Source organism: Miniopterus natalensis, chromosome 6 (assembly GCF_054644295.1).
Source record: "Miniopterus natalensis isolate mMinNat1 chromosome 6, mMinNat1.hap1, whole genome shotgun sequence".
Lineage (NCBI taxonomy): Eukaryota > Metazoa > Chordata > Mammalia > Chiroptera > Miniopteridae > Miniopterus > Miniopterus natalensis.
In genome coordinates, this window is record NC_142086.1 from 65,459,423 (window position 1) to 65,486,682 (window position 27,260).

At 35.7% G+C, this 27,260-nt stretch overlaps 1 protein-coding gene across 1 annotated transcript in view; it reads right to left on the minus strand.

Annotated features, from left to right (window-relative positions):
- Positions 1–2,220: 2,220 nt before the first annotated feature.
- PRKCI (protein kinase C iota) overlaps positions 2,221–27,260 on the minus strand; it is a 55,138-nt gene continuing 30,098 nt past the window's right edge. Inside the window, exons 7-18 of the mRNA XM_016202997.2 lie at positions 26,834–26,888; positions 25,449–25,507; positions 18,412–18,588; positions 17,884–17,981; positions 17,155–17,241; positions 15,217–15,352; positions 10,854–10,941; positions 9,694–9,819; positions 8,647–8,726; positions 6,268–6,357; positions 5,777–5,892; positions 2,221–2,678 (exon numbers count right to left, since the gene is read on the minus strand). Coding sequence (XP_016058483.2) covers positions 2,591–2,678; positions 5,777–5,892; positions 6,268–6,357; positions 8,647–8,726; positions 9,694–9,819; positions 10,854–10,941; positions 15,217–15,352; positions 17,155–17,241; positions 17,884–17,981; positions 18,412–18,588; positions 25,449–25,507; positions 26,834–26,888 — 1,200 coding nt within the window. The 3' untranslated portion in view covers positions 2,221–2,590. The remainder of the gene's footprint in view (positions 2,679–5,776; positions 5,893–6,267; positions 6,358–8,646; positions 8,727–9,693; positions 9,820–10,853; positions 10,942–15,216; positions 15,353–17,154; positions 17,242–17,883; positions 17,982–18,411; positions 18,589–25,448; positions 25,508–26,833; positions 26,889–27,260) is intronic.

The following is a 27,260-nucleotide window of genomic DNA, read 5'->3' on the forward strand; positions in this document are numbered from 1 at the left end:
AATTTGAAAAGTAAATGCATAAAGTCAAATTCCTGATAGCCAATTCAGGCTGCACACACATAAAATGACCTGGCCACATGCTTACACAAAATACATTTTTTCTTAAAACACCAAAACTCCTACCAGCCTGACTGTCAACTGCCTTTTCCCCCTGGTGAGTATTTTCAGAGAACTTTATATAATATAAAAAGGATTGGCATGGCACTTAAAGACTACAAAAAACAGAACACAATTAAAAACATACTTGTAATGCAATTCTGTATAAAATATACACAGTAAATCTCATTTGTTTTTTAAAAAAGATTTAAAAACAAAAGACCGCCCTGAATAATGCTTAAAACCTCATCACAGAAAAATGTTCACCGTTTGCAACATTTATAGAAAACTGATGGAATTTTTTTGAGATGATATCTAACTTGAAGAAGTCATTAGTTCAAAATTTATTTAAAATAGTAGATAAAAGGATAACTCACTGCCTACCCCTATCAAAACGCTTTACCATAAAGACTCTAACTACAGGACAAAATAAAAGATAACTCAAAGTTTTCTCAAAATGTGGTTCAGAGACTCAAGGAATTCTTAGGCAGGCCCAGTATTGTGCTTTTAAACAAACTTATTCCGCATTCTAAAATTTTAGAACTAATGCCCTAGGGGAAACAGCACCACTTAAAAGCAAGATCATAAACATATTTCTGACATGTCAGAATTTTCTGTAAGTTTATGATTTGAAGTGAATACTGCTTTTTTAAAAAAACAAATTTCAGGCATTAAGAGAAACATATCTACCTCTTAAACATGTGGAGGTATATAAACATTTTCTTTTGAGGTTCTCATTGCTTTCAGACTTAATTATTTAAAGAAAAGAGTACAACTGGCTGGTGTGGCTCAGTTGGTTGGAGTGTCGTCCCCTGCACCAAAAGGTGGTGGGTTCGATTCCCAGTTGGGGCACGTAAGGGAACCAACCGATCAGTGTTTCTCTCTCACATCGATGTTTCTCTCTCTCTCTCTTTCTTCCTTCCTCTCTCTAAAATACAAAATAAAAATTAAAAAATCTTTTTTTTTAAAAAAGTGTGCATGGCCAGAAACTTTGGGAAAATTATATTTCTAATGAAATGTAGCATTAAAAAAAAAAAAGATATTTTATTAAATGCCTACAAATTTTAAATCATTCTAAGCTGAAAACTTGATCACTTTCCCCAAAATTAAATTTTACTAACATTGGGCAATTATAAGTAATGTAGATGATTATGGTTATTTTTTAAGTCCCTCTCATAAAAAAGTATTTAAAATAAACAACAAAAGGATGCTATCTCTGGCATCCTTTAAATACATTGCTAAACACTAATATTAATGAAACACAATCTGAAGAAATCTGCCTCTGAAATGTATTGTATTCTGTATTACATGTGTTACCTATTTAACAAAAACTCACTTAAGGAGTTGGAACTGAGATGTGCACGACTATGTATATGTGTTTTGAACTTTTATTCCTGTTTATTATTTTTCATGGATTTCACTGAAGACTCCATAAACAGGATCCAAAAGTACAGATAACGTGTTTTTGGGTAGGAAGTAAGCATGTTCAATACATTGTTTGGAAGATAAATTCTTTTCCTGTATACTAAATTATAAGGGAAAACAGTTTACATTCTGTCTCCACTGGATAAATGGAATGCTTTTACAAGTTTGGTAATAAGTGCCTCCTTATTTAATCAAATCACAAAAAGCAACTGTGAGATTTACTTTCCAATAAGAAATAAATATTACCATTGCACTTTTTTGTATCTACTTTAAATTTCTATTTTTTCCTTTCTATATACTGAGAAATTTTTCATTCAGCTACATCCTGGATCCTCTGAACTACATTTGTGAACATTCCAGTTAAAGTTCTGGCTGAAGGGACTAGTTCAGAAGCTAACCCCTTAATATATTAAAGAACTCACTTGTATCAGTATTTCAAAAACAGCTAATGATTTGGAATCTGATTCTTGAGAAAATGTGCCTAATTTTTTCCATAAGAAGAATGTATTTTCCCCAATTCTAAGCAAGTAATACTTTTTATTACCAATCAATTTAATAACTGTTGCCTTAAAAATCAGTAATTATCATCCAAAGCAATGATAAAATTTAAAGCTGAATTTTTAAACACAAAGAATTCAGAAACTAACAAGGTAATATAATAAGTTGCTATATTTTGAATTCTTTTATTCCAAAATTAAATACTTCAATGACTTATGGAAGAATGACAAAAATCATGGGAGGCTTATGGTGTAATCCCACCATGTGCCTTAATGCAACAGATAGTCTTTTTAAAAACAGTGGTAAGTAGGAAAAAGCCCACTATGTTACTCATCAGTAGGCTGCTAGATTACCAGTATAACTAGATTTTGACACAAATGTCTGGAAACTAGCCTCAATTTTTTAAAATAAAATTATATGTAATAATTGACTCTTATCGTCAACGATACAAGATATTGAGTGTTTTTTTGTAGCTGGCAAATATCAAATGGTTCATTATATCCAGGTTGGTAATGAGTTTTCCATGCATTAAATGGCAACACAAGCAAAATGCATAGTTGAGAAATGACGATCAGACGCATTCTTCTGCAGACATCAAAAGAGGATTGATATACTCAAAACCTTCAAATTCAGACTGATCAATCTTCCTCACAATATCGCTGTTGGAACAAAAATAAATTAATTTCATAATCAAGATTTCTTCAACTTTTTATTTAAATGGTAAAATAAGAGTAAGAAACAAAAAATAAGGCTAATTTATATAAATTACAGAAAGAAGTTTTACAAGTTTTTAGATTAATCCCAAAACATTTTCTAGAAGAACCAAGAGTCCTAGAAACAAAATTTTTAAAAGACTAATAAACGTACAGGCAACTTTAGAACCAAAAGATAGTCCAAAACTGAAGACTAAGATTTAAAAAGGCACAAGTTGTCACAATTCTAGTTAGTCTTAACTTTTGACCTGAACAACATTCATAATTACAGTTAACATCCAGGTCTGAATTAGTTTTCAATTTAGTAGTCACACTATCAGGGAATGGTGAATAACTGAGGCTGATCAGAACACAGCGTTTGTGTTAAGTATAGTGAGAGATATGGCTAGAAAGTCAGGATGTGGCAGACGGTGGGAGGGCTTAAATGCTAGCCAAGAGGATAGATTTTATTTGCTAGGCAATGCAGGAGTTGCTAAAGGTTTCTGAGTTAAGGATTTAAAGAACTGCAGTGGTACTTCATACTTCATGAGGTGTAGAGTGGGTTGCAAAGTAAGGGAGTCCAATCAGGAGGGCGGCAGAATATTCTAGGTATGATTTGAAAGAGATCTGAACTGGGCTTATGGCAATGCGAATGAAAAACAAGGATCGGATGCAAACGATGGAATAAAGGAAAAACAGACATGGACTTGGCAGATGAAGGTATTATGTAGTTTTTTTAAGGAAAAGGAGGAGTCAACGATCACTGACACTCTGAATCTGAATGCGGGAATGTCCAGTGGTGCAAGGAGCAGAAAAAGGTAAATAAAAACAAGGAACTCACTGAGAACAACAGAAAAAGAGACCATAGAGGGTCATTACTTCTATTTCAGACTTTATATGTTTGAGGTGCTTGTCTCACAAGCCAGCGGAGATGCTAAACAAGCGAATGGAAATGCATCTCAAGACAGATATCGTGGGCGGGGGAGGGGGGGGCTCTGTGCTTTAGAAACCATCACTCATTTACTCTTCACAGCAACCTTGTGAGGTAGGCAATTCAAGAAGAAATAGGCTCAGAGAAGTTATGCAATTCACACCCAGGTTACCCAGATGGTAAGAGGTGGCGTCTACATTCAAATTCCTATCTTTTGATTAAGTCCAGTGCTCTTTCTAAAACACAGTGCTATCTGAAATAATGGTTTTAGTACATATCTCTCTCCTCTAGTAGACAGTAAGCTTTTTGCAAAATTGGCCTGTCTTGATCATGTTTGAATGTCTAGTAGTTAGCATAATGCCTTTTGCTCAATAATTGTTTGCCAATTTAGCTGGGAGTCATTTTAATTTTTTTAATTTATTTTATTTTTTTATTTTTTAAAATATATCTTTATTGATTTCAGAGAGGAAGGGAGAGGGGGAGAGAGAGAAACATCAATGATGAGAGAGTCATTGATCGGGTGCCTCCTGTACACCCCCTACGGGGATCTAGCCTGCAACCCGGGCATGTGCCCTGACTGGGAACTGACCCACGATTTCCTGGATCATAGGTTGATGCTCAACCACTGAGCCATGCTGGCTGGGCTGGGAGTCATTTTTAATAGCTGGTATCCATGCTCCGGGGCTGGCTGAAATCTCCAAGGTACAAACTGCATATGGCAGAGAGAATCCTGTCACAAACAGAATATGGAGCATCCTAGTCTCAAGGGGACAGGGAAGAAAAGATAACAAGTGGTCATGAATGCCAAATGCATTCTAGACATCAGGGGGAGATGGGAACTGATCAAAAAATTGCCTTAAAATTTAGAATTTAAGAAGTCAATTCAGCCTTCAAAAGCTGAAGCAGCAGGTTAAGTTGTAAGAGTTTGTTAAAGTGTTGGCATTAAGAAAGCACAACCAATGTTGACTACTCTGAAGGCATTTCATAGAGATACTGCTTATTTTTCCTTTTCCATGAGCACCTATTAACCATCTTTGAAAAGAAAATGAGAAAAAGAATGCAGTGGTTCAAAGAAGTGCTATGATTCAGGAGAAAAAATTAGGAGATCTGAGCATGTTTATAAGCAGAGGGAAAGAAGCTGAAATAAAGAAATTAAAGAAGGTGGAGGCAACTGACAAAATAAAATCCTGGAGGAAAATAAGGGAAGGGGTCTAGCAAAACAGGAGAGTACCCCTTGCAAAAGAGGGATAGCCTTCCAAGACGAGGGAGGAGAAAAAGGTTGAGAAGAGTTAGAGAGCAAATCTGAGATGTAAGGTGGCCTAATGACACCTGAAAATGGAACAAGCTCACACCAGGGAGGTCTTAATTCTTGCAGTCAAGTTAAGGCAGGGTTAAACCATTAAGAGTGATGAAGGTAGGGGTAGGATGAAGGCTTCTAAAATGTACAGTTTGGAACAGCTGCTACGAGAAATGAAATAAGAATTAACGAGATGTAAATGACTGCCAAGTGGTAACGGCCTCCTTCAGATGACAGAATGAATCTGTAATGACAAGTGCATGATCAAAACATCCCCAAATTGTTCTATACTGTATTTTTAAAATATGTAACATAAAAACAAAAGATATGTCAGACCACTGCTGGCTGGACTTGATAAGCTGATGAAATCTTTTTAAAAGCAATGTGGGAACACATAAAAGAGCTTTAAAATTCCATACCCTTTGACCTAATTCCCTTTCTAGGAATCTATCTTAAGGTAATACTCAGGAATCAAAGATGGTCATCATCAAGAGCACAGGCCCTACTCACTAAGACGTGGGTCTAAATTCTGGCTCTGCCCCGACAGCTGTGTAACTTTGCTTAACCTCTCTGAGCCTTGGTTTCCTCATCTGTGAAATGAAGATGGCAATAACTTGGTTTACAAGGTTGTTATAAGAATTAGGGATAGAACATGTAAATCAAAGTAGAAAACGGAAGTTATTCTCATAATTTATAATAATATAATAGATTCAAACACCTGGTAACTGAGTAGAGAAATTACAATATAATCTGATAATGAAACACTGTATAGTCACTAGAAGTGGGACTTTCAAAGAACTTTAAAAATATTTTAGTCCATGGAATTACTTTACTTACTCATCATCTGGAGTGAGCTGGACAGGTTCATTAGTAAACTGAGAATCAAAGTTGTCCAAACCAAATTCCCCAGAAATATTTGGTTTAAAGGGAGGTACCACCTGCTTTTGCTCCATCTAGAAAGACATATTGGATGACAGCTTAAGCCTGCATTCTTAGAAAAATTCCCCCCTACGTTCTCCTCTACCCTCAGATGCTCCCCAGACTTACTAAAGTGAGTCCCTAAGGCAAGGTTCTGCACTATTCACATGATGGAAATAATTTTCAAATCTGAACAGTGATGCAGGTTTCAATCATATTTCAACCTGCTCCATTAAGTTAATAGATTCTAAGCTTTCACTGTTTTAAACGCTTTTCAAAAAGCATGTTAAAGAGGAGTTTTAAGTAATTTAGGCTGCGATACACTAGTTATTCAACACTCTTTCAAGGCAATAAAATTTGGCACAAGATAATAGTGAAATCTAATATAGAAAACAATCACAATTACATACCATATCCCAATCAACATTTCGGAAGAATGGGTGTCCCTGAATATCAGCAAATCCTGTTTGAGGGTGACAACCCAATCGTTCCTTTGGGTCCTATGGTGGAAAGAAATGTTTCAAAAATGGGTGAACACCATGCTTCAGAATACATCCTTTCCATGACCTGTGTTTTGTGTCTATTATATGATACCTTTATGTCTGAAATCAGAACGGTCTACTTTTCATTTCTAGAAGGTACAACACTAGATTCAAATGAGTGACAAGCTTGTGACAAGATTTCCTCATGCCTCTTTCTCCAGCTGTCATATAATTAAAGTGGAGCTAGGTCACCACTTCTTGCTAAAGAAAAATGGGAGGGAAAAGAGAGCAAAATCATTTGAGCAGCAACTAGCTATTTCTTTACCATGGGTTACAGTGATAGTTAAAATCCGGAAACCCCAAAACTTCACGTTTGTTCTTAGCTCAATTTAGAGGCCCTATGCTCAACTCATAATTTGGATACAATAATGACACCACCTTTATCTGAATCACTGAACTAAGAAGGGGCCTGCAACTCAGCTTATTCATTACTGTGAAATGAGAATATATTCCCATTTTTCCCTCAATAAAAGACATTTTATTTTGCATATTAACACCTCACCTTCATTTTTCACTGTGTAAAAGCTTAGGTTTCCAGTTTAAATCTTTCCTCATATAAAGTACTCATTTAAAATAAGCTTCAATTTCTTATTTTACTAAAATTCATCATTATCTTATCTATCTTACAAGGTATATGCACATTAACCTACCACTTATTTAAAATAAGATTTGATAGCCAAGATCACTGTAATATAAAAAGAAGTGGTCTTTGTCCCAGGTTCCTGACCCAAAGTTTCTAAAACCTTTGTAATTTCTTGACTGGTAAGAGTGTCTTTTGTTATTCATAACAAGTCCCTTTCTTTTCTTTTTTTTTTAAAGTATATCTTTATTGATTTCAGAAAGAGGAAAGGAGAGGGAGAGAGAGAGACAGAAACATCAATGATGAGAGAGTCATTGATCGAGCCCACAACCCAGGCATGAGCCCTGAACGGGAATCGAACCCTGATCACCTGGATCCCAGGTCGACGCTCAACCGCTGAGCCACACCTGGCCGGGCACAAGTCCCTTTCAATCATCCCTGAACTTATGCTAATAAGATGACTCTTGGTGGGCCTCTAGAGAGCTTCAGGATGGGGTCTGAATGCCAGAGGAACCAACCATGTGATTAAAGGGCTGGGACTTTTCAGCCCTATTTCCAGAGGGGCTAGAAACTGAGTGAAATCACCAAGGGCCAAAGATTTGCTCAACCATGCTTATGTAATGGAACCTCCATAAAAACCTCTATACCATGGGGGTCACAGAGGTTCTGGCTGCTAAACACATCTATGCACCAGGAGGGTAGGCGCACCCCAGCTCCACAGAACAGAAGCTCCTGTGCTCAGGACCCTTGTGGACCTCACCCTATGTACCTCTTCATCTGGTTGTTCGGTTGCATTCTTTATAACACACCAGTGATAGTAAGTAAATGTTTTCCTGAGTGCTATGAGCTATTCTAGCAAATTATTGAACCTGAGGTGTGTGTGGGGGGGAATCCCCAACTTTATAGCTCAGTCAAATAGAAGTGTGGGTACCCAGTACTTGTGACTGGCATCTGAAGTGAGGACAGTTTTATGGAATTGAGTCCTTATGCCTGTGGAGTCTGATGCTAACTCCAGATAGATAGTGTCAGAAATAAACTGAAATGTAGGACACTCAGTTGGTGTCTGGAGAGTTGGAGAATTGGTTGTTGGTGTAGGAAAAAACCTACACATTTGGTGTTATAAATTTTATGAGTTAAAACAGTTCAGAATTATAACTTTAGATAGATCCTTAAACTCCGTAGCCTACCATCTACAACAAACTATGAAATGCATTCAGATTTGTGAAGAGCCAAGAAAATTCATTTCTTCTAAATTTTATCTAATCATAAGGTTTTTGATGAGAATTTTGTAGAGAACACTACTGCCTGAAGTGCTCAATAAGTAGAGATTCTATGAATACTAACCCCAAAAATATTGAAAATTAGAGCAGGAAGTATAATTGAGACCATTCCCAAAGATGCAATTTCCCCCTAATTGAGTACACAGTATATATCATTTACATTAACACGATATGTAATATATAGCTGGGGGTAAATTATATTGGCAAAATTTAATTTAATGTCGGTATCTAATGTCAAATTTCTCTTTGGTAAAGAGACAAATTCCAGATGTAACTGAAAAAATTACATCCTCTGATATTTTGGAATTTTATGATGCTTCAATCTCTACTTACCACTCTCATTTATATAGAGATAAACCACTAAAGATTGTTATACACAATTTATACCTTGTTGAGAAAACTCTTCAGGACACTTGCAGCTTTTACAGACAGAGAACGTGGTATACGAATTTGTTTTTCCAAAATAACTAGAAAGATAAAATAATGGTATATTTAATCTTTAAATTTTTATTCTGAGATACTTAAGGCATTATTATAGATAAATAAAACATTACATACACTACTTAATTGTCTCATGTACTTTCCCAGTTCCATTCCTCTCCTCCTTCTCAGAAACCGCCTCTAATCTAAACACTGGTTTTAATCATTTACACGCATGTTTTAATCTTTGACTACCTTATTGTGCCTTAGTTCCCTCATCTGTAAAATTGGAATAAAAATACCTGGTTGTTATGAGGTTTAAATGAGTTAATATCCTCCTCACCGGCACCGGTATTAGAGCACTTTACAAATTTTGCCAAATGTATGGGGCATGAAAGAGTAGTTCATTAATGTTTTACTGTGCATACCCCTAATCACTAGTGAGGCTGAGCATTTTTCCACATATCCCACGGCCATTTGGATTTCCTATTACATGAAATATTTATTCATATCTTATTAGGCCTTAATTATTAAATGTAGAATTTTATGGAAGTCTTTGCACCTCTTTGGGCTGTGTGTTGGGGGTCCCTGTGCTTATCTGCTGTGTCTGTTCTGTTCAATTCTTTGTATTCCCAATTGTGGGGCTTTTTTCCTTCACCTTTTGATGCCTCTTATCTTCTTGGTACTCTTACTTTCTCCCATATTATTCTTGAACTTATGTACTCAGCCTCGGCTTCATGTGAAAAGACTGTCCTCTCTAGCCACAGGATTCCTTCCTCCAATCTCTGTGATATACTGTCTGGAGGAAACTATGGTTTTGAGTAAGAAAAGGTAACTGGTAAATGGGGCTGAAGACAACGGAGGTGGAAAGGATGTGTGAAAAAAGTCCAAGCCTCACGTGTTAAGTAGTATACTGTCCAAATTATTTTCTGCTTTCTCACTCAAAGTAATAACTTGAGCCATCCTCATTTATGCTCTAGAATACGTTATTTACAGAGAATCTCTGTAAAATACCTTGGAAGAGATAATCCTCTGTGTTTTGATCAGGGTTATCAGAGCTCCCAACAATATCGAATGGAGACCTTCCTGCCATCATCTCAAACATTAGTACTCCAAGGGCCCACCAGTCAACACTGAAACCTTCAAAAGAGAAATTTTAAAGCAATAAATTACCCAATCTGCATTCTTGAGAGTCATTAATTTGAGATTTATTTTATTACATAATGAAAACATAAACATAATGAGAAAGTAAACTCTAAATGCATTATAATCATCAAAGCAGGCAGAGGGGATTACAGTAAAGCTTATTTCACTTATCAACAAGGGGAGGTACCTGAGAGATAACTTTAAAAATAAAATATGAAAAATGAAACATTAAGTTTCTTTCCCCAAATAAATCTATAATTTCAGACTCAGAGCCTGTATCTAATGTTTTGTTTTGTGGATATAATTAAATTTCATTTGAGAATAACCTTCCTGGGTCTGAAACTTGATCTTCTGCTAGCTGATTAAAGACCCTTGAAGGACCTTGGAATCAGATTATGAGCAGCTATCAGAAGTACCCATCCTTTACATATGCTGCAATGAGAGGTCCAGAACCAAAGCATTCATATGTTTTCTTAAGATAAACATATCCTCTGGTTCCTGACAAGCAGTTAATCTTCCCACCATCTTTCAGATTCCTCAGGGAAATATCCCAGGAAATCTGAACAATCTTCTAGAGGTTCATGACTCTGGAGTCACCTAGACGCAGTTTAAATCCTTACTCTGCCACTTTCCAGCTGTATGACCCTGGGGAAGTTATCTAAACTTTCTATACATTAGTTTCCCCGTCTGGAAAATGGGAATTAACAGTGCTTTACCTCATATGATTGAGAAGACTAACTTAGATAATATATGTACATTAGATAATATATGTAAACTGCTTGAAATAGTGCCTAGCACCTTTTAGTGCTTGTCACTAAAAACATGTCATTCAAATTTGTACCCCCAAATACTGCCAAAATCCACTGTCTTCAATTTCAGTTTGGGCTTTAATGTAGGTTTTAAGGGTAAAGAAAGTTTATATTAATAAGATCAGCAATGAAATAACTACAGTGTACCATAATGCAATTTGTACCACACTGAACCACCCTTTTAGCACACAGCTGAGATACCACCTATTAATTTATTACCATAATCTTCTCCTCTTAAAATTTCAGGAGCAATGTAATTGGGAGTACCACAGAAAGTGCTGGTTGTATCTCCTGGCCGTAATCCTTCCTTTTATTAAAAAAAGAAGAAAAAAACAATAAGACCCAAAATTCTGTTTCCGATTCACCTCTTTTATTTCATCTATATAAGCTCAGCATCTGTAGGTAATATATTAAGCTTAAATAAAGTATCACTAGCACAGCTGCCTTTATTATTAAAATCATGGATTTAAATAGCTTAAAGAAAATCTGTTCTCATTAGATGTTGATAAAAAGTCAGTTCAATTAAGATGAAAACTGCATTTAAAACAATTTATATTCAAATAAAAATTTAATAGAAAAATTTAAATTATATTAGAGTAAAATGAATCATATTTTATGAAGAAAAGAAGCACTTTAAACCCCACCTCCTAATACAACCACTGCTAGCATTATGATGTTTCCCTTCTGGTTGTTCCTAAGGCATATGTTTTGGTTTTGTATTTTAATAGCTACAGGATGGAGAAAATTAAGACAAAACCTACTAGTATCTACAAAAAGAGAAACTACACAATAACAAATGGAGCAATCACCAAGAAGTTATAACAAAAAACTGTGTATGTACCTAACAACACAGCCTCAAAATACAAAGAGTAAAAATAGACAAAAGTATTATGAGAATTTCACAATCCCTGCTACGGACTGAATGTTTATGTGCCCCCAAAATTCATATGTTGAAGCCCTAATATGATAGGGGAGGTGGGGCTTTTGGGAGGTAATTAGGTGACGAGTTTAGAGCCCCCATGATGGGATTAGTGTCCTTATAAAAAGAGGAAGAGAGATAGCCCTCCCCCACCCACCTGGGAGGATACAACAGAAGACAACCATCTGCTAACCACGAAAAGTGCTTTGACCACACACGGGATCTGCAGGCACCCTGATCTTGGACTTCCTAGACTCCAGAACCATGAGAAACAAATATTTGCTTTTGAATCTACCTTGTTTTGAAGCAGCCCAAACTGATAATACAAGCCCTAATCATGACGGTGATTTTAACAGATTTATATAAAAAATGATAGAGCATTCAGACAAAAAATTAGTAAGCAGAGAAAGATTTAGACAAAAGCTAGAGTTAAAATTTTTATATATAAATTACATACCTATGGAATATCCATATATATGTTTGTGTGTGGAGAAAGGAAGGAGGGAGAGAGAGTGTGAAAGAGACTCCTTGCTTGCAAAAGAGAGATCATATGTCCTTTTTTAACTACATGTGGGATACTGACATAAAGGAATTCTCAATACATTCCAAAGAACCAATACCACTCAGATCATTCACTAGCGACAGGGAAATTAAATAAGAAATCAACAATAAAAGATAGTGTAAAAGCAAGGTGAATAATATTAAATATACAATTAAGCATCTGCTTCTTTTACTTTATAAGCATGTAACTGCCTATGCAATTACAGACATCCTATTATTAATGATTATATAAAATTCAACTTAATATATGTACCTAGAATTTAACCATTTCCCTACTGTTAAATTATATGGTACAAAATTCCAAACAAAAAAAGGGGAGGGAGATATACACTGGAAATCAAGCCTTCTTCCCATTCCCATTGCTGACACATCCTGCTCCAGCAACCTAGAGGCAACCACCATTATAAGGTTGTTTATGTGTCCCTCCAGAGATATTTTAGGCATGGTGTATTTTTCTATAAATTTTATTCTACCATATATAACACTTCTATAAACATCGGGAAGAAATATTTAGTAGTATGTTATGACTCTGAGGGTTATTATGTGATTCCTCCTGGGAATATGTAAGCTATTCTGTACACGAGGAAATATTACTGTGACTTAAGTTGTTTTGTACTATTGGCTATGGCTTGACATATAGTTTAATGATGAATGACATACACTTTCAGGGCAAAAGTCAGAGGCAAGGGATGAAGTCTGTTAACCTGTAATAGAGCTATGCTAAACCACTCACTTGTTGACTGAATATCTAAATGTAGGCCCATCAGCTAAATGATCTACACTGTAACAGAGATGTTATTAAAATTCCCCTGCTGATAAATAAAGGCACATTAATTCATAAAATTGTCAAAGTTTTTCAGTCCATAAAAATCAATGTTCATAAAGTTTCAAACATAAGCCTGAAGATAGTAATTCAAGTTCTCATATGCCTCTAGTCATCAGTATCCTAAGCACTCATTATATAAAAATAGCATCTAGTGAGAAAGTAAAGAAATTAATTAAACTTAAAGGAAGTATTTCTGGAGAAATTACGTAAAATTTTTTTTAGTATTTTAGATTTCCCAAGGAATTGTTAAAAGGAAAATTGTTTCTGTAGAAAGAAAATTGTTATATTTGCCAGAGGTCAGACTTTAAGTAAGTTTAAATACTGCCTAAGTCATAAGACAAGAACATTCTATTTCCCTGGGATTCATTTCACATAAGCTTTAACATCACAAGGGTATAACCGTGTTAGAGAGAGGAGACAAAGTACTGTTAGTAAAGTCTTTGAAGAGAAGTTCCAATCCTGGCATCTTTTCCTACTCATAAAACTAAGCAGCTCCTGAAAAAGGAGGAAAGGTGAAAAGGGAGGGAGGGAGGAGAACGAATTTAAAGCCATACTGAGTAAAAGCTCTAAGATTTATCAGAGATCCTGATTAACTTGGTTGAGAATCTCTGGAAAGAATGAGAATGTATAATAAAACTATGATTTTTTTCATTAACAGCAACAAAAGATTAAGAAAGACAGAAAACAAAGAGAAAGACAGAGGCAGAGCAAAAGAAAGCCTTAATTCATTGTTGTAAATTTCACTGTTTAAGTATTGTATGCCCATTACAATAACTTAAAAATACATAAAAGTAAACAGAATATGTAATGCTATATAGTAATACATAACAGAATACATAATAATACATCTAGAATGAGAGAATTCTATACTTTAAAACTTTACTGTTATAAGCATTTAACACAGTTATGAATTTTTGTAAGCATCTTTTTATGTGACTTCATATGCTTTGTCTTATAGTCATTCCATAATTTCCTCAATCATTCTTACCAATGGCCATTTAGGTTATATACAGTTTATCAAAAAATACTACAAAAAATACTGGTCATAAACCTATCCTCACGGACCAAAACATTTACTCAGAATATCACAGAGGCAGTATTACTAGAACAAAGTACTGTTCAGCTTTATTTTCCTTGATAAATTATGACTCCTTTATTATTGTCATTTTTCTTTTGAAATGAGAAAAAAACTGCAAAAAAATGACACAGAGATCAAAAGGTATCATAAATCTGAGTGATGGGTACAGAGGTGTTCTCCTGCTAAATCTCTACTTGTTTATGATAAAAAAATTTTCATAATAGAAAATTAAAGGAAATAAAAATTTAACAAAAGAAAAGGCAAGTGTCAAATTTAAAAAAAGGCAAGTGTCTGAGTTTTGTACATAAAAGCAAGAATCCTTTAAGTGAAATTTTTCTTTTCTAATGTTGCTTAACAGATAAGGTTAAATCTGCAGACCTATTAGACCATCTTACTTAATGTTAGCGTTTGAATAATCTCCAGCTCTGGAGGCACTTCCCTCAGGTGAACAGGGGAATGCAATTCACACATTTATAGCCTTCTTGCCTTATTGCTGTGTGAGAGCAACGCTGTCCCAGCTACTGTAACAAGGAGAGTAGCTCCCTACATGTTTTGTGGAAAAAGACTGAACCCTTAAACAAAACACTGTTACAAAAAGATTAAAACACCAAGAAATAAAGAACATATCCTGAGAATAACTGAACTTATTTTTTTCTATTGTACTTTATGTCAGATATTTAAAATTTAAATATAAAAGAGTTAGATTTCCTAGGAAAATCTTTAATGCATTATTAAGAGTTACAATTAAATGGCAAAAACTGGAAGGTGATATGCAAGTAGCTGTGTTAAAGTTGAGGGACTATAATTTTTATTTTCAAATTTTTAATAGTATCACAACTTTCCAAAAAAAAGTTAGAGCATAAATAGAAATTAACTCACCATAGGACAAATAACACTCACAGGAAACATGAAATTTTGTAAATGGCTAGAAAATAAGTACAGGGTGGGGCAAAAGTAGGTTTACAGTTGTGAGTATGCAAAACAGAGTTTATTCTTTTATTATTTATTATGTATTATTTTCCACAAGAACTGTATACCTATTTTTGCCCCACCCTGTATATTTGTCTTTGTGCTACAATTCCAAAAAGTATCCTAAAGAAAGTAACAATAATTTCCCCATCTTTAAATATGAAGTTATTTTACCAAAACAATGTTATGAGCAGCTGAGACCTTTCGAGTAACTAGAGGTTTCCCTCACCTTACACATGCCGTAGTCAGTGAGTTTAATGTGTCCTTCTGAGTCCAGCAATACATTGTCCAGTTTCAAATCTCTATAAATTATCCCTCGTTCATGAAGATAATTTAATGCCAGACTGATTTCTGCAGAGTAAAATCTAAAATAAAATGAAAAATAACTCATTTGATTCAAGTTTTTAAATTGTGGCAAGTTTCTAGAGGAAGGTATTTAAGTCCTACTCCCGTCTGCAAATTAAAACGTCAAAATCATGTCAAAAGGTTTTTTTTCTCCCAGTGTTTTCAGCAACAATACCAAACTCAAATTGAAGTACCACTTTAAAATATCTGAACCCAAAACACAATTATCAAAGATCCAGTATAAATTAAACTCACATTTTCCTGAAATTATTAACTTGAAAGTCTCAAACAGGAGTTCTTAATCTGGATGGACTCCAGGCAGTCCACAGTCCACACTCATACAACTGGGGGTAAGGCTGTATGCACCTGTGTGCATATAGACCTTCTATAGAGTTGCCGTAGTTTGCATCACTTCTCTAAAGGACCAATGACCTCACAAAATGCTAAGACCCACTAATTTGTCTAGAATAGAAAGGATACTAAAAGTAAACTACTCAAACCAAATCCATACCAAAATTCCTAGAAAAGTAATTGAAAGAAATTATTCTACAACCATGACATTTAATATTAAAGAAAGAAGTTTTAAAACTGCCACTAACTCATTGGTGACAACCAGAACTTTTGACCTGAATAATGAAAATGAAACACCCAAGCTGGCTTACGGCTGCTTTGATAGATGTTACCACAGTCTTGTTTGGAAGTACAGAATATACACCTTCCAGCTACTTAATTCTATGAATAGGGAACCTGAGCCCTTATTCTATACTTCAATTACTAGAAAAGCAAAGATGGTAAAAACAAAACAAAATTGGAACTTTAACACAGTAAAACTGGACTCGTTTCCCCATATTCCACTGAGCAAACATGAGACAAATATTGGCTATGTTTACAAAATAAAGTATCATCTCTGGCTTTGCTATGAAGGGTGACCATTTGATAAAGCCTAAATAAACAATAAACATACAGTAAATTTAAAAACAAGAACAGTTTGGCCCTGAGATTAGACTGATATAATTTATACCTTCTTATGAAATTGAAGGATATTATCTCTTTTTGACAAGAAAAAAAAAATCAATGAACTCGCAAGATTTTGACTAAATAAGTTATTTTAAAAAAATCAAATCTCTAACCTTTGTTACAGACATGTACAAACTCGTATGCATCATTTTTCCATTACTCTTGTGAAGCACAAAGAATGAGAATTCCTGCCAATTATTAGTAAAAACAAACCACGGCTCTGATGAGCTAAACTTCTGATCCAAGACCATGATTCTCCCCACCTAACTCTTTCAACATAGAAACAACCTACAGTTGTGTCGAACAGTATCAAAGAAAGGGCCCTAAGTAAATATTGAATGCTCTTTGTTCTTATTCATCACCATGCATGTGATCAGAGGACCAACTCAGAAATCATAATTACAAGAATAGTCAGAAATATATAATAGTTTAAGAGGAATGGTTTTATTACTCTCAAGTATACATGAATAATCATCATCTAATGAAAAGCTGTCAGAGGACAGTTTCAGAGGCTGATGCTGAATAGACAAAATATTTGAAAACAATTGAGTTTAGCTGACTAAAGGTTTCCCCTTTAATACTGTTTATATCTTTCAATTGCTTATAATTATATTATCACATATATAATATATAATGTTACATATTATGTCATATATTATAATGTAAACTAACTTTTAGCTTAGCCTCCACATGAATTAACTAGAATCAAAATAAATGATTTTTCTACTGTTTTCAACCACTGGCACATAAGAAGTCCCACAGCTGCCCCCCCAAATTCAACACAAACAATAATCAAAAAACTTGCCTGGCATGTTCTTCAGGAAGTTTTCTTTGCCGCTGCATATGAAACATCAGATCTCCTCCATTTACATACTCAATGACAAAGAACAATCTAAAACACAGGAGAGAACACATGAAGCCAAGGTCCAAGATAAGGCAGTGTAACTTTGCAGTTTTAAACACTAAAGAGACCAGTCACAACATAGAGAGCATTCTATGATCTACCCTTTACAAAAATCCCAGGAATTTGGTGGAAACAAAGGGTGGTTGGAGTAGAAAGCTGTTTAATCACAGAAGATACAAGAAAGTTAGCCAGCATGGTAGCAATTCTGTAATCTGCTACTTCTGTAGTACCTACTGCTTGCAATCCAGACCCTCTCACTCCCACCCCAATTTTAAAGTTTGTACAATAAGTCACTTCAACTGTCGTTTAAGGTAAAGAAATTATGATTTCTCTTCCCCAGTTAAACTCTGGAAAATTTTAAATCCTAAAGCTAAAATCTTAGGGCTATTTAAAAGTTTGGATTTCTACTACTATATTACAACCTGGCTATTTTTTTAAGCAGGTAATTTGCTCATGCTAATCAAAATAGGTATCTGATTGGAGTATGAGTGACAGGAAATCATAAGCATCATACTGTTGTGTCTGTCTCCATGACTTCCACTTCAGGAGTTAGAGTAGGAAGGGTTCTTGTTGTGTAATATACCAAAGTATGTAAAGCCCAGTAATCACTCCATTATCTTCTGACCTTACCTGCTTTCTGTCTGAAAGCAAGAATGCAGCCCAACAAGAAAAGGATGATTGGATGCCTGCTCAAAAACATGCTTCTCTGTCTGTACCCAGTCAATATCCTATTTTAAAATATGAAAGAAATCTTTATCAAACTGAAATATCATAAAAACTCTGATATATTTATTCTTAGCAATTCAATGATCACAAATGCAATTATTAACCAACTCGGCTAAATATCAAAAGAATGGATAATTATGCAACAATTTATATACAAAGAGAAAAACACCACCAGTAAACATTTCAATATTATGAAACGGTCTAGAAAACTTTTACAAAGCTCAATCAAGTACTTTCCCTTATCATAATATGGTTTGATTTTTATTTTTTAAAAAACTAATAATCATATTTCTTTAAATATATCTTATATAGTCTCTTTGAAGCATTATTTAGAAAAGTAGACTGAAATAAGTCATGAACATTGAGGTTTTCTATGAAATGGTACGCTTAAGGCAATTTAACAGTTTTGGAGGAATAAAACATTGCGCTTACCTCGTCGTCATTGACAAGCTCTTTCTTCACAACTTTCATTGCATAAATACGGTCTGTTTTTTTTAATCGCACCAACAGTACTTTGGCATAACTTCCTCTTCCTATTACCCGGAGCAAATCAAAATCCTGAAGACCTAGACTGGACGAAGCTTTGCCACTTTCCCTGGTGTTCATTGCCTGTCAAGAACATTTATATCAAAGAGTTATATCTGGAAGTATTTTTCATAATACATTTCTAACACCTAGTTATGCCTATGATAGTTGAAAAAATATTCTCTGATTTAAGTTCTTAACAATTCATTTCTTACATCATTCCAAACAATGCAATCTAACTACTCAAGAGGTGAGGTGAATTCAAGAGTTGAGGTCAGACGGGTGGTGACAGCAGTAGAGAGGGAGAAATGTTAAAGGATGTCTTAAAAAGGAACTGGTAAGACTTTGGGGTGTAGAGGCAATGGAGATGCATGAATAAAAAATGATACTAACTTTAGTGACTGGGAGAGTGGAGGTATGGAGGTACCACTGATAGAAAAATAAAGTGTGAGCACAAGAAAAGATTGACAGAGTTATTGAGATAATAAGCTTGGTTTTTCATTTTGTAGTTAGAAGTTACAATGGGACAGCAAGATGAGTCTGCTGGAAGTCTGATATATGAAATCTGAGCTAATGAAAGGACACCTTCAGAAACAATGGAAACTACAAGTATGAGGCAGTACAGCTAATAGAAAATCTTCTTTTCTACACAACACCAAGGCTCCCTTGGAATGACAAAATCAGCCTTATAATTCATTCACAACTAGAAACTTAGGCTTCTGTTAATTTATAGAGAAGACTAAAGATAATATAGCTGCACAATTCTCAGCATACTATCAACAGATGGACTCATGAGAATTAAGTATGAATTTTCTAAAGTGTAAGAGTATCAATAAAAGCAAATACCAAACTTTGAGAAAGATAAAGAAATGAGTAAACACTACATATGTATATGTATATATATAATGAAAACTAAAAAAAAAGATTCAAAAGAAGGATCATACATGAAAATTTAAAAATAATAATCTGAGTTGATAAAAGGGAAAAATAAAGAGTGAAGAAAAACCAGATTAGGGCAGATTAAGAAAGCAGAAATGGTTAGAAGATAAGGCAATGTACACACTTTATATGGTTAACAGTAAACTATAAACGAGAGTCAAATTGGACAAAAGCACAGTACCTTCACACACTGAAAAGACCGAGTGAAGCGACAGAAGCCAGAACACAAGAACATTACCTTCAAAGGCCTAACCCCACCCGTTAACCTACAACTCTATATCCTGCAAAAATAGCCTTCAAAAAACAAGTGAAATAAAAACCTTTTCAGACAAACATAAGCTAAGGATATCCATCACTAGTCAGCTCTCACTAAAGGAAACACTGTTCTTCAAGAAGAAAGATGATCTCATATGGGAGGGGAGACATGCAGAAGGAACATAGAGAAAAAGAATAAAATGTGGGTAAACCTAAATAAGGACTGACTGCTTAAAAACACTGACAGTAATACACACACACACACACACACACAGAATTTTAAAATGTGACAAAAATAGCACCAAAGGCAGGAAGAGAGGGTGAGTAAATTTAAAGTGTTCTAAGGTCCTTGCATATGATGGGAAAAGTATAATTAATAATTTTTATTGCATTTAAATAAGTTAAGGATGTAAGATGCAGTCTCTAGAACAACCAGTAACGGAATAGCAAAAGGAGGTCAAACAAATGGGTTCTGGTCAGGATGGTAGAGTAAGTGCTGTGCTCACCTCCTCCCATGACCACATCAAAATTATAACTAAATTATAGAGCAATCCACCTGGGGAACTACCTGACGATGAGTTAAACAGAGCTCCTGTAACTAAGGATATAAAGAAGAGGCCACATCAAGACCTGTAGGAGGGGCAGAGACTTGAAATAGGCTGGTCCCACACCACGTGCGGTGTTTGAGAATCATGAGGGATATCCTGGCAGCAGAGGTCGCACTTAGGAGAGAGGGGTCCCAGCCCCCACACCAGCTCCCTAGCCCAGGAATGCAGCTCCAGGAAGAGTAGTCCCTACAACAGCTGGATGTGAAGACCAGCAGCAATTCTGTCACTCTTAACGTCTGTGCCTGTGCACAGACTCACTCACTCACAGGCACTCATCCTGAGCTCCAGCAAAGGGTAAGCAGCTCAAAGGCACCGGAGACATACTGGGAGAGACTGAGTTGTGTGACTTCAAGGCCAGGGTTGCCACTGAGCCCTCCCCTCACAAGCCTACAGGGGCAGGCCAGTACCAAATCTGAATGTGCATAAACCAGGCAATAACTCACCCATTCCTGGTGACTCCCTGAAACCCGGACCTACCCAATTCTGTGGGTATTCTTCCAGGTCAGACAGAAGGCTGCTGGAAACCCAGCAGTTCTCGTAAAGGGTCCACACACAGACTCAACTGCTCACAGGCGTTCACTCTGAGCTTCCACGAAGAGCCAGCAGCTCAAAAGGCACCAGAGTCATATGAGGAGAAATGGGATTGTGTGGCTTCGGATGAGGGCCGCCATTGTCCCTCTGTTGAACCCTCCCCTCTCACAGCCTTTAGGGGCAGGTCAGAGCCAAATCTGAATCTGCAGTAACCTGGTGAACAATGCCGGCTCCACCCTGGTGACTCCCTGAGACCCGACTCCACCCAACTCGCACACTGCCCTTGGCTCCTTCAGTGGCTGTGCCTCAAACCCCACTGAGAGCTTTCTTAAAACTCCTCAAGGTCTTCAGGCCCTGGACAGGTGGTGGCTAGCTTTAGTGTGCCCTGTGCCTTTGCTGAGTGGCCTGGCGCAGGTGGTAGCCAACCTCAGGTTGCACCTTGGCCTCTTCCACAAACCTCTGGGCACCGCACATGTAGCTGCCAACCTCAGATCCCTTTGTAGCTTCTACCAGATGTCCCCGGGCTGGGCATAGGCAACAATTGACCTCCATCTGCATTGAAGGCCCTTACAAGAGGTCTCAGAGCCAACATGCCCAGTGGCTAGCCTAAGACCACAGCAGAGTACCAAGTGATTAGCTCCACAAATGGCACACACAAAGAGTAGTCTTAGCAGGCACCCGAGCCCCACTGGGGTGAATCTTGCTGTGGTTGTGGCCAGTCCTCACAGCTGGTCAGCCCGAGGGTCAGCCCCACTACTGACAAACAAACAGTAATCAAGGCTCAATTACAACAGGAAGGCATACACAATCCACAGTCCTGGAGCACCCAGCTCAGCTGACCAGGAAGACTGTGCCACCCTACCCCACAGGACACCTACCGCATCAGGCCACCCTTCCAAGTTTGGAAGACATAACCCATCTACCTAATACACATAAACAAATACAGAGACGTAGCCAAAACAAGGAGACAAATAAACAAGTCCCAAAAGAAAGTACAGGAAAAAACTCCAGAAAAAGAACTAAATCAAATGGAGGAAAGAAATTTACCAGGAACAGAGTTCAAAACACTGGTTATATGAATGTTCAACGAACCGAGAGGAAGAATAGATCAACTAAGTGGGAACTTCAACAACGAGATGGTAAACACAAAAAAGGGTAGGGACACGATAAAAAACTAGTCAGAAATGAAGAATTCACTAACTGAAATGAAGAATACACTAGACGAATCAACAGCAGATTAGATGACGCAGAGGAGCGAGTGGTGACTTGGAAGACAAGGTAGTGGAAAACTGCCAATTAGAGCAGTAAAAAGAAAAAAGAATTTAAAAAAATGAGGACAGTTTAAGGAATCTCTGGAACAACATCAAGCATAGCAACATTTGCATCAAAGGGGTACCAGGAGAAGAGAGAGAGCAAGGACTGAAAACCTATTTGATAAAATAATGATTGAAACTTCCTTAACCTAGTAAAGAAAATAGATACACAAGTCCAGGAAGCACAGAGAGTCCCAAACAAGGGGAACCCAAAAAGGCCCACAACAAGACACATTATAATTAAAATGCCAAAGATTAAAGACAAAGAGAAACTCTTAAAAGCAGCAAGTGAAAAGCAGTTAGTTACCTACAAGGGAGCTTCCATAACACTGTCAGCTGATTTATCAACAGAAACTTTATAGGCTAGAAGGAATTGGCACAAAATATTCAAAGTGATGAAAAACAAGGACTTACAATCAAGATTACTCTACCTAGCAAGGTTATCATTTAAAATCAAAGGAGAGATAAAGAGCTTCCTGGATAAGAAAAAGGTAAAGGAATTCATCACCACCAAACCAGAATTTCAAGAAATGTTAAAGGGACTTCTTTAAGGAGAAGAAGAAAAGAAAAAAACATAAGTATAAATAACAAAATGACAATAACTATATACCTATCAACAACCACTTTAAATGTAAATAGATTAAATACTCCAAGCAAAGGACATAGGGTGGCTGAATGGATCAGAAAACAAGACCCATACATATACTTTCTACAAGAGACCTATTTCAGATCAAAAGGCACATACAGACTGAATATACATGGATGAAAAAAGATGTTTCAGGCAAATGCAAAGAAACAAAAAGGCTAGGGTTAGCAATACTTACATCAGACAAAATAGGCTTTAAAACAAAGGCTATAACAAGAGACAAAGAAGGACAATACATAATAATAAAGGGATAAACCTAGCAAGAGGGTATAATCCTTGTAAACATTTATGCACCCAAGGTAGGAGAGCCTAAATTCATAAAGCAAGTATTGATGGACATAAACGGTCAGATCAACAGTAATACAATAATTGTTGGGGATTTTAACACCTCACTGATCTTCTAGACAGAAAATCAAGAAGGAAACAGTAACCTTAAATGACATATTAGACCAGATGGATTTAATTGATATTTTAGAGCATTTCACACCAAAGCAGCAGACCGCACGTTAGTCCACAAACAAGTCTCCATAAATTTAAGATGGCCAACAGACATATGAGAAGATGCTCAATGTCAGTAATCATCAAAGAAATGCAAATTATAACCACAATAAGATATCTGACACCTGTCAGAATGGCTATCATCAATAAATTAACAACCTGTATTGGTGAGGGTATGGAGAAAAGGGAACACTTGTGCATTGTTGGTGGGAATGCAAATTGGAAAACCGTGTGGAGGTTCCTGAAAAAATTAAAAATAGAACTACCTTATGACCCAGCAATTCCACTTCTAGGTATATATGTGAAGAAATCCAAAATACTAATTCAAAAAGATGTATGTATCTCTACGTTCACTGCAGTATTATTTACAATAGCCAACATACAGAAGCAACCTAAGTGTCCATCAATAAAAGACTGGATAAAGAAATAGTAGTACACAGATACAATGGAATGTTACTCAGCCATAAAAAAGAATGAAATCTTACCATCTGCAACAGCATGGATTGACATAGAGGGTGTTATGCAAAGTGAAATAAGTCAGTCAGAGAAGGACACATACCATACAATTTCACTTATATGTACAATCTAATGAACAAACAAAACAGAAACATAGATACAGACAACAAACTGATAGATGCCAGTTGGGAATGGGGTTGGGGGATTGGGTGAAAAGGTGAAGCAATTAAGAAGTACAACTGGTAGTTACAAACAGTCATGGGAAGTACAGCATAGGCAAGCAATATCATCGGTAACATTGTAATAACTGTGTATGGTGCCAGGTGCCTACTAGACTTATCAGGGGGATCACTTTATAAATTATATAAATGTCTAACCACTACGCTGTACACCTGAAACTAATATAAAGTAATATTGAATGTCAACTGTAATAGAAAAAATAATGGTTTACAAAAAGAATGTCAAACAAGCTAAAAGAGATGAAAAGTAATAATTAACCCAAAAGAAGGCAAGAAAAGTAACATAAAAATAGGTGATATATAGAAAACATAGTAAAATGGTGGATTTAAACACAAATCAGCAATTAGTATAAATATAATTACAAAACAATGCTGGCCATGTACTGATGATTGTTTTAACTGGGTAATAGATACAGAGGCTTTATTATACTATTTTGTTTACTTTTATTTCTGTTTGAAATTTTTCCATAATAAAAGGTGGGTTGTTCTTTTAAAAAAATACATCTTTATTGATTTCAGAGAGAGGAGAGAGGGAGAGAGAGATAGAAACATCAATGATGAGAGAGTCATTGATTAGCTTGCCTCTTGCATGCCCCTGACTGGGGATTGAGCCCGCAACCCGGGCATGTGCCCTGACTGGGAATCGAACCCTGATCGCCTGGATCCTAGGTCGACACTCAACAGCTGAGCCATGCCTGGCCGGGCAAAGGTGGGTTTTTAAAGGTAACCAAGAGTAAAACATAACTTATTAAACATTAGAAAGTGAAGGGAAGAAGGGGAGGTAGTGTGAACTAAATCTTTCATGACCAGAAATAGAGTTTTAATATTAAAAAACAGAGGTATAAACATTATGGACACAACTAGAATGACTAATGGATTTCCTCTCAGAAGTCAAAGTGGGAGTGAAAGGTGTGAGGCATGATAAATCTGTTTTACTACAAGCTCTTTTCAAAAAATTGGTTACCATTTTAATTAAATATGTTTTGCTAAAATATTATTTTATTTTAAAAACTGATAAAATGTTTAATAGAAAAATAGTGGCTGTTAAGTGCTTAATCATTCATACTCAAGCAACAATTAGCCTATAAAATAAAAGGATCTATAAGTATACTTAAACAATACCACCAACTATTCCAAATAACATTCTTAAATACATTATAATTTTTAGATTATGGTATCTTAATATGAAAATAAGTTCTTCTACCAGATTATTTCTTAATTTAAATGAAATCAGTAATTTACTTATTAGATTAAATCAGAATAAAACTCTAGAATCATTAAAAATCATTCCTGCGTTTTACCATTATGATCTAAAATCTAAGCAAGTCAATTTGTCCTATCTTGACACTGTCAAGTCTTATTAAAAAGCTAATGTACAATAAGACTAACTTTCAATAAACTAACATGAACAACTATTATTAAACATATTAATTTTTTTAAAAAAGACTAGTTAACTTACCTCCTTTTCTTCACCAACTTGGTCCAAACTCTCATGACTTGAAGGATTATATGGAATTACTAAAAACCCAATCCCAAACATAAAAAAAAGAGAAAAATAGCATCCATTAGCTGAGTTTGACTTAAAATTTCTCTTGATTTGCTTATTCTAGTTTTTATTTCTGGTCTTCATCATTTAAAATTAAGTATCTATCCTGCTAATAACAAAGTGTATGTAAATATGAGTTAAATCCTAATCTTTAATAAGGGTAAGGAAAGCAAGAATCTTTTACCAAATATTTTTGCTATTTAAAAAAAATTTTTTTAAATATATATCTTTATTGATTTCAGAGAGAGAGGAAGGGAGAGGGAGAGAGAGAGCTGAAACATCAATGATGAGAGAGTTGTTATTGATCGGCTGCCTCCTGCATGCCCACGACTGGAGATTGAGCCAGCAACCCGGGCATGTGCCCTGACTGGGAATTGAACTGCGATCTGGGCCCTCGGTTGATGCTCAATTGCTGAGCCATGCCCAGCTAGGATATTTTTGCTATTTTAAAAATATTCTATTCTTTACAAATTAATCAATTCCTTGTATAAGGGTGACTCTATAAACCCTATTTAATTATTTTAGTATGAATGAGGCATGGAGGTAGAGGGTCTCTGGTTTTAGTGGTCTCTCACTTCTTTCATACTCAAAATGTTCCTAACTACCGCACCACATAGGTGAAGTAAAAAACTGACAAAGATTGGGCTCCAGGCTTCCATTCCTTCAAGCCCCTTGGGTAAAATAAAACAACAGCAGCAAAAAACCCCTACATTTCATATAACCAGTTTCTACTATGAACAAGAGATGGCATTCTGTCCTTTCAGAAAAACTGTTTGCTTTTTGCCTTTCTTGATTCATCCCCTATCAGGCTTCTCTATCCATTTAATTGCTCTTTAAATTTCCCAGATACACATATAAGGTTTTGTACCTACTTGATCATTGAACTCACATAATCTTTTTTGAATTTTGCATCTCTATATCTTTTACATACTTTCTACTTATGATAATAAAGCTTTTAATAAAAACAGGTCACTTTAACATAGTCAACATGGCCCACAAAATCAGTATGTTTTCATTGTTGGAAAAAAACTAGGTCTGTCGAACTTAAAGGGGTCTCAAAAGAAATGAATCTGTATTAGAGAAAGGAGTCACTTGTTGTAGTTTACGTAGTTGTCTTTTTAAAATGAAAAATATATGTGTTGAATATTGTGACCATATTACCACCACAAAATATGGTTACCTAGCTTTTATTTGGGGAGAACAGAAATGTTTTTAAACTGGGGTGAAAGAGTCAACTAAAGAAGTCTTTGAATGATACTTTGCTGATGAACAATGCTTCATGACAGTGTCATTCTTACCTGTTTGTGCATGGTCTGGATGCATGGATGACTGATCCATGGGCATCATTGGTTCCTACAAACATTTCCAAAGAAACAGTAACTTAGTGGATTCTTTTTAAATCCCAATATCTCTATAAATTCAGAAACATTACTTTGATGAGACACAGCATATTAAAACTTAAGTTTGAAAAAATATAACTTCATAAGTGAGAATTATATTAATATTTAATTCATTTTTAATTTTACTATATGACACCACATAATATTCCTGTAAATGAGGTAATGTCACATTTTACAGATGACAGAGGGAATACAAAACTAATTTCAGACCATCAAGTAGAAATCAAAATTAAACTGCTATATACTCTGACTTGTTTCTCTCCTATAGTACCTAATCTTTTGAGCTCCATATACTCACTTTAAGTTTCTGGCACAAAGGGTATCT